This window comes from Alligator sinensis, unplaced genomic scaffold (assembly GCF_000455745.1).
Source record: "Alligator sinensis unplaced genomic scaffold, ASM45574v1 scaffold472_2, whole genome shotgun sequence".
In the NCBI taxonomy this organism is placed as follows: domain Eukaryota; kingdom Metazoa; phylum Chordata; order Crocodylia; family Alligatoridae; genus Alligator; species Alligator sinensis.
The window spans coordinates 289,023-297,401 of NW_005842378.1; the positions used below are offsets into that span (position 1 = coordinate 289,023).

Below are 8,379 nucleotides of genomic sequence, written 5' to 3' on the forward strand. Positions count from 1 at the left end.
TGGGTGGGGGGACTGCTTTCATCATTGACTGTGTAGCTGGCCAGTGACTTATCCTTTCCTGAGGTCTCTTCCAATCCCAGTGCTCTGGGGGAGGGATGGAAAAACTGCAAAGAAGGCAGCATTGTTTGAACTGCCCTCCTTTCTGCCTTGGTGTCAGTTGAGTGAGGGCGCACCTTAACACACTCACACTCACACTCTGTCACCCACCCATGTCACAAGTTTTGCCTGTCAGGGCCTAGCAGGCCTGCAGTTTTCACTCCGCTGTGCCCCAAGACAGACAGTCCCACAAGCACCCATGTCATGAGTTTTGCCTGTCAGCAGCCAGAGGTGCAGGACCCCAGAACCCAGAAGCCCCTGCACCTATCTCCTTGAAAGCTGGCAGGCTTCATGGCCTCAGCAGGGGCTAGCAGGCCTGCAGCTTTCACCCTACTGCACCTTAACACACGCAGTGTCACCCATGTAACGAGTTTTGCTTGCCCGCAGCTTGAGGTGCAGTTTCCCTGAAACCCCTGCACCTCTCTCCTTGAAACTTGGCAGGCTTCATGCCCTCAGAAGGGCCTACCATTCCTGCATGTTTCATCCAAATCAGACTAGAAATGACAAAGTTATAGACTGTTTCAAGTTTCCCCATTATAGCCTATAGGCAAAACGTCGAAATAGCAAAACTGTTTGGATGAAACTAAACAGAACAGTAGCTTCAAATCGAAATGAAATCCAAAACGAAATGCTGTTCTGTCGAAATGGAACAGTGCCATTTTACACAGCCCTAATAACCATGGGTGTGGAAAGACCCAGAGAGTCCAGAATCAAGGGTGAGGAGGTCTAAACATTCTACGTACAGTCACGATGCATGATCTCTTTTTCTTTGGCAGCTCCTGTGGGCAAGCTGGTCCCAAACATACCGGCACTTGCCTTTCCTTTGGATTAAAATCAGCAAGGCACAAGGGGACATTCATGTGTGGCCAACTCAGTGTCTCTGCCCAGGCTTGTGTGCCCTGGAGAGGTCACTCCAGGTTCACTTTATCTTTCAAGTAAGGGTTATGTTTAGCAGCTGAAATCTCACTCAGCATAATTCTTGTTCTGCGAGACAGATGCCTACTACTACTAGTACACTACACAAATCCCTAGAAAGCTTATATATGTACTGCATTTCCAAATTACAGTGTTAAGGCCATTAAAGCTCTACCTAAAATATTTAATCTTAAATCAACTTGAAAGAGGAATAGGCAAAAAATACATATGAAATGTTTAAACAAAGTGCTGGGAGTTGATGTGGACCTCAGCATACATATCATATAAATAGAAATCCTTCTGAAAAGAGACAAATTTCATCAAGTATTTGTACTGAAGACATCTGCCATTTTCAGTTTGCTTATCTCAGTTTCATACTTATCTACACCCTAAAGTTTCAACTAGGCACTTTCCTAACACCTTGCAATTGACATGTTTAGACAGCAACATTTATTTCTGGTCTTCAAATATCAGTTTCATCTGTCTCCATAATTCAAAATACCTATTAATTTGGAAATCTAAACCAGCAATTCTCAACCTTTTTAGACACAAGACATCCTCTCTCCCTCATCCTCCCTAAAAAATGCCAGCTCTTTGCTTTCACTCATTTCTTAACTCTTCTTCCATGAAAGCAAGGGGTATGGCAAGAATGTCTGCTTGCTCCACTACTATTTAATCTATTCCTGAATTATTCTAAAAGATGTGTTACCAGCGAATCAATTCCATGCACCTACAATACTGAATAATTCTACTTCTGTCTTGTATTATGCAGCTGCTGCCCTACTAATGTCAATTCCAGGCTCCCAAAGATTATACTGTTTTTCAGCGGTATCGGAGTCTTAAACAACTTAGAAATCAACAACGCTAAATCCAAGATAATCATTTCTGGGAATGCGTATGGTTTTTACATAAAAAAAATTAGAAGTGGTATCCTCATATAAAGACCTTGGAATTTATTTTAATATAAACTTGAGCTGGAACAACCAAATAAAAAAGTTAAGCATTAAAGCAAAACAAGCCTTGGGTAGAATATTTACAATACTGCAAGACAGAAGGGTGATACTGGCAGCATTAAAAGGCCATCAGGTGTAATGTAGAGTCCATTTCCCTGTAGGGAGTAGAGCAATGGTGTGCAGATCCCATGGTTCATTTAAAAAAAAAAAAAAGGGGGGGGGGGGAAATTCTAATTCTTTTAAGGCAGCTTTTATCTCCAACAAATTCTATGACAAGGCCACATGGGCTGGGGGGAGGGGAGATTTATGCAATCTAGAACAGGGCTGTTTAATGAACAAAACTCTGGCTTGCATCCACCAATGCTTCTCAAATAAGTCCCAGGACGTCATCCTCCTGTTGTACTAAGAGCCATGGAACTCGTCAACCTGGAGAAGCGAAGGCTTAGGGATGACTTGGTAGCTGCCTATAAGTACATAAGGGGCATGCATCAGGACCTGTTCACCAGAGCACCCCAAGGGATGACAAGGTCCAGTGATCACAAACTCCTCCAAGACCATTTTAGGCTGGACATAAGGAAAAACTTATTTACTGTCTGAGCCCCCAAGGTCTGGAATAGACTTCCCCAGAGATGGTGCAAGCACCTACTCTGGACTCTTAAGAAACATTTGAACGATTATCTTGCTGGGATCCTTTGACCCTAGCTGACTTCCTGCCCCTTGGGCAGGGGGCTGGACCTGATGATCTTGTGAGGTCCAGCCCCAATGTTTATGAAATCTATGACATCTATGAAATGTAAGCAATTCAGCTAAATTAAGAACTTTGAATTACTGGATGAAAATTAGAGCTTGTACCCATATCACATACCCCAAGAAGTGCATTTTTATACAAGTTTCTCTTCTTCCAAAGATACCCTTATTTGAATGGTTAAACAACATTTATGTTCTCCTCCAGACAAATGGCCTGGGAGATATGCAGTCACTGTCCTAATATTTAAAACCAGACATAAATTTAAGAAAATCTATATGCTGGCATCTTTCAAAGATGCAGGCAGTGAGATGATCTCAAACTTAGAGATTAATAAAGCACTCTGGCCTGGAAGCACAAAACTGCTATGAAGCACACAGTTGTGAACAACAAAAGGACATTACTAGACTGTGATTCACTCTAATGATCTCATGGGCAGGTCGGACCCCATATTCTGACGGAATACATTCTTATAGGAAGAATGAGATAGACGACTTACTATTTGCAGTCCTGTTCATTCTTCGAATAAAATCAGGGAAAAATTACTCTCTCCATTCATGGAAAGAAACTTTAAAGTACCGGGTTAATGAAATAAAAACAAATTGGTTCTTCTCTAACAACTTTCCTCTATTCCCTGGGTGTATTCTTATTCACATTACTTGCACAAGGGCCCAAATAAAACAGAAATCCCCCCCCGTTTAAAATTTTTTATTCTACTACTATTGTACATCATATCATTTAATCTATTTTTATATCACTGTATGGTGTTTTTAAAAACTTTTAAACAGGTAAAATGTGCAATTTTATTGTATAATTTATGAATAACTGTAAGAGATATCACTGTATTATTTTAAAAGCCTTTGTCAGTTTTTGCAAAAACTGTAAATAAGCTGCTACTCCTGCGGAAAGACAGAGCAATTCTACTGTAAAGCACTCAAAGACCATGTCAATTCCTATCTGTAATTTTCTGGGTGAGAATCATATCCAAGTGTTTGCACACCTAAAAGTGGTAATGTGTGGCACCCTGCAGGACCCTTAAGAGGATCTCGTCATGGCACCCTGACTAAAAAAAAAAATAATAAACAAATAAAAAAAAATCAAAAAACAGTGCTTGAAACCATTTCTCCACCATCACATTGCAGAGAGCACAAATACAGATCAACATCCCTGTCTGTCCCAAGTTGTCCTTTTTGTTCCCAATATTTTATTAACAGCCTTAAATTTTCTCTTTGAGTATTATCTGAAGAAGTTCTTTCCAGCATCCCTTTTATGTGGTCTTCTAGATGCTCAACAAATCCCTCTTCTGCAAGAATCTGGCTTCACTCTTAACATTAAGGTCCCCTATATTTCCTCCTTTTTCAGAAAAAAAACACTTTGAAGTTAAACTGCTAGCCCTGGTGCATTTCAGCATGTGTTATACTTTCAATTCAGTGAATAAAATTTCCTGAGGCATTTGCTGTTAAAGGCATTTTTGAGAGTTTTCTATAACTGGTATACTTCTACTTTCACATCCTATATATTGCTGTGGAAAAAACATTTGATTTGAAGCTGCAAAGGTTGGTATTCATGTTGCATATTTTCTGTACTCAAATCTTATTTAAACAGGTGAATCTAGCTGCTGATTTACCACTTCATTAGTATCATTTTTTCCTTGATACTCCCATTGACTTGTACAACAGAGGTCTCATGCTTCAGTATTATACTAGAAGATTTTAATTTTGCTGATGACAGTTCTTCCAAGTGAGAGTTCATTAACATACAAGACCAAAAGATTATTCAGCAAATGCATATAAATGTACTGAATTAATATCAAAGAAATGGAAGTATGAGTCAGTTTACATACTTTAGCAGTAATGTACAAGTCCTCATTTCATCATTATGTAGTATTTTATATATTTTATTGTATGCTAATAAAAAAACATTAGGTTTTATACCTCATGCATTTTTTACAAAATGCAGCACGCTCACTTAAAGTCTGGTCTTGAGCAATAGGTTTAACAAACACTGGTGTCAAATATGGATTGACTGTTATTGCCATTGACTTAGCGACGAGGAATGATGCATCCTTGCATCACTATGACTTGTACAATACGGGAGTACACCGTTCCTCATTGCTAAGTCAATGGCAATGCCAGTACCAAACAGGAGAAGTGACAGAATCCATCCTCATTTCACACTAACACCTACATTGAAACTTTTGGTCAAAGCAACCTTTAACTGAGCATGCCGTCTTGTATGAATCCATTATTTCGTATCAAGCCTTGTTTATTTCTTATTCACATACCATTGCAAGACATTCCAGATTGAATACCAATTTTTAATTGGCTGTCAAAGGATTTCTTAGATGTTAGTTAAGGTTATTTTCAGAAAGGGTTTTGGTGACTCAGTGAGCTCTTCAGATTATATTTAGGGTAAAAGTCTATTCAAAATAGTGTTGCTCGGCATTTTGGCCTAGCAGGCCAGATGAGTGTTGTAGGGTCAGTCTGCAACTGGATCAGACCCTGCACACTAGGATTGGAGCCCCACCTCGTAGTATGCAGGGCCACAGCTCACAGGGCTCCTAATGGACCCCTAGGAAGCCTAGCAGGCCAGAGGACTTGGCACCAGGTGTCTGGACCTGACCCACAGGATGAAGGGTTGTTGAACACCCCTGGTCTAATACATGATCTTCCAAGTGAAAATCTAGCCTGCTTTTTCCTTAGCTTTGCCTTATCCGCTTCAAAGTGATAGCAATTTCTTTCAGTCCCTGGGGCATAATGGAGGTGAAAACAGAAGGGGGAGAAGCAGAGTCTTACCTGATGGGGCTCTCCTCAAGCAGCAACTACTACTGTAGCAGCATGAACTCTGATTTCTGCCACTGAGAAGCAGACACCAGCATAGGCTCCTTGTGGGACCCTCCTGGTGCGTTGATCTCCCTCCTCAACCCCCTGGGTACAGGGTGCAAAGCACCTCCCTGGGTACACTGCTGGGTACAGGGTCTGTGTCTACGTAGCTCATGTCCACTCAGAGCTGCACCTGCCATGGCAAAGACTCTTGGGAGAAAGGGCCAAGTTGGCACCTAGGGCTGGTGCCCTTCACCCTGCCCCACCCCAGTTACGTTACCAATTCGCTACTTTTATTCTGTTCGACATGAACTTGCAAAATACTTTGCTGATACACAGCCAAATCTCACCAGTTCTTGTTGCTGGTTAGAACATGTACTTTTTTATTGTTCTATTAATTTTTTTCTTATTCTGGAGAGTTTAGCAACTTTGGGTGTGCAGCCCATGTGCAGTTAGCTCTCTGGTTTGTCAGCACGACTCCTGGTCAAAGCTGTGGGATGAAACTGCCACCATTTCCCTCCTCCACCCCCAACCTTTTCCTCTGCTATCAAATTACTAGTTACAAATCAGAAGAGGAGTCAATAGTTGTATAGTTAAGACTAGCAGCTGGCTCTAGAACTGCCACTTGTTTAAAAAAATTGTAATCTATGCCACACGTTTTTAAACTTTGAACTAGAACACAGCAGGACAAGGGCGCAACATTGTCATTCCTCACAAATAGCAAAATAACTGGCAATTTCATAACGTATCTTGCTGTTTGGATAATAGGGTAGAGAAGAAAACTTAGATTTGCAAAATTTATGTCCTGTGTAAACTGAGCTGCTTTTTCCCGGACCTTTCTTAGGTATTTATATGGTACCCATAAAATGGCAAGTATTCCCCTACATTAAGCCACCCAATTTTTGTATACATATTGCTACTATGGCAGCACCATAGTACAATATATTTCTAGTTTCCTTCTACTTATTATCCTTTCATTTAAATTTTCCCCCTCTTTCTGGTGTCCAAATATTTAACAGGTCAAAGTCTAGTTTTACAGCAACCATCAGGCAGCAATGGTTTGTTTAGTAATGATGAGTGCCTGTACACGTGCTGCTCTGGAGTACTGTAAACGACAGCGTGTCAGAGCAGACTCAATTAATAGTCTGCTGGAGCGTGGTACTTGCCATGCTCCAACCAGCCTCCACGTGTCGTGTATCAGCATCCCTGCGGTTCAAAATGGTGGCGGGAGCACTTGAACTAAAGCTAGTCAAACACGCCCCCCCACCACCATTTTGAGCCACAGAGATGCTAATACATGAGACACTGTCTCACTGCCTTCCAAAATGATAATAAAGATATTGAACAAAACCAGCCCTAGGACCGACCCCTGGGGCACTCCACTTGATACAAGCTGCCGGCTAGACATTGAGCCATTGATTATTACCTGTTGAGCCTGACAATCTAGCCAGCTTTCTATCCACCTTACTGTCCACTCATTCAATCCTAGCCCTGTTACTATAAAGTGGGGCAGTCCCTTTAAAGACAGAGTCTTCAGGACACAGCCTCTATTATTTTTCCTTTGTTATAGCCCAGAGGCTTAGTGTTTATGTTACAGTTCAAACTGGAGGTTTGGGATGAGGCTTGAAGGAGAGGTTGAGGCCTCCTTAGTGCCTAGAGGCACATAACTACCTTGAACCCTGCCAGGACAGGCTTAAGGGTCCAACAAGCATTGAGCCATAGTGGAATCCGGTAAATAGCACAAGGCACAGAGCAACAGGAGCCAGAGAGCCCGGTGCCAGAGAAGTACAGAGACACAAGGGACAGAGCCCAGCACCAGAGCTGCACAGCAGACAGGGGTCAGGGGCCTAGAGACAGGAAAGGGGGGAATGAAGTTAGTGCCTCAAAGCCAGGTCCAACACAGTGGGCATAGGCTAGAAGGGCCAGCCACATTAAAGGGGCAGTGGCTGAATAGGATGAGGCCCAGAGGTTCAGTCTTGTAACACCTGCGAAGCATGGGGCATGGTGCAGGGGTGGTATGGAGTCATGTAATTAGCCCTTACAGCAGGAACTTTTCACCTCCAGGTGTCCTCTGCAGTGAAGACCCAATCTGGGAAGCCCTAGGGCAACCTCCCCTTTGAGAACCAAAAGAAACATCAAGACATGGCAGGTGAGTAAAGGGGAGCTTGTTCCCAGAAGTGGATTAAAATAAGGGGGACTCTGGGGCACCTCCAGGGGTTTTTGACTGCCTGGAGTCCTTGGGGATGGCACCCTGTTACATTGGTGCATTGTCCAGGAAGATTCCCAAGGCAGTGTGTGACATATGACAGTGGTTTATGCAAAAGGAGAGAGCCTTTGGGTACGATGAAAAGTTGGGTCCAATGAAAAAAATAAAAATAAAAATGGGCAAGTGCTAGCCTCAGACCTGGCTGTGCAACAACAGATACAGTTATTGGAACTTCTAGTCCATGCAGTCCAGGATCTGCAGGACCAAACAGAAGGACAGCAGTAACTGTCAGAGAAGGTGATCATGCACATGTAGATGAAACAGGTGCCCTAGGGAGGGGAGTTCGAGAGGCCAACCCCGCAGACTACAAAGAGGCAAAGGAAAAGAAGAGGAGAGCCAATGTGTACAGAAGAGAGGGGTGATGGGCTGAAGTGTTGATTTGGAGCACTAGTTGGCCAGGAGCCTGAATACCAGGCTGTGCTGGTGGTGGATATACAGATAGAGGAACAGAAGGTACAGGCTATGGTGGACTCAGGCTCGACCCAGGACCTAGTGTGGAGAGACTTTGTACAGGGAAGAAAGAGGTAAGTGGTAGATCAGATAGCCACTCGATGCCCGTGTAGGGACTCCCTGATACATGCT

General features: G+C 42.7%; 1 protein-coding gene across 1 annotated transcript in view; it reads right to left on the bottom strand.

Moving 5' to 3' along the window:
• The window catches only part of CPEB3 (cytoplasmic polyadenylation element binding protein 3), a 172,267-nt gene that overhangs the window by 99,988 nt on the left and 63,900 nt on the right, over window positions 1-8,379 (bottom strand). The window contains exon 5 of the mRNA XM_025210887.1: window positions 5,358-5,406. Within this exon, the coding sequence (XP_025066672.1) occupies window positions 5,358-5,406 (49 nt within the window). The remainder of the gene's footprint in view (window positions 1-5,357; window positions 5,407-8,379) is intronic.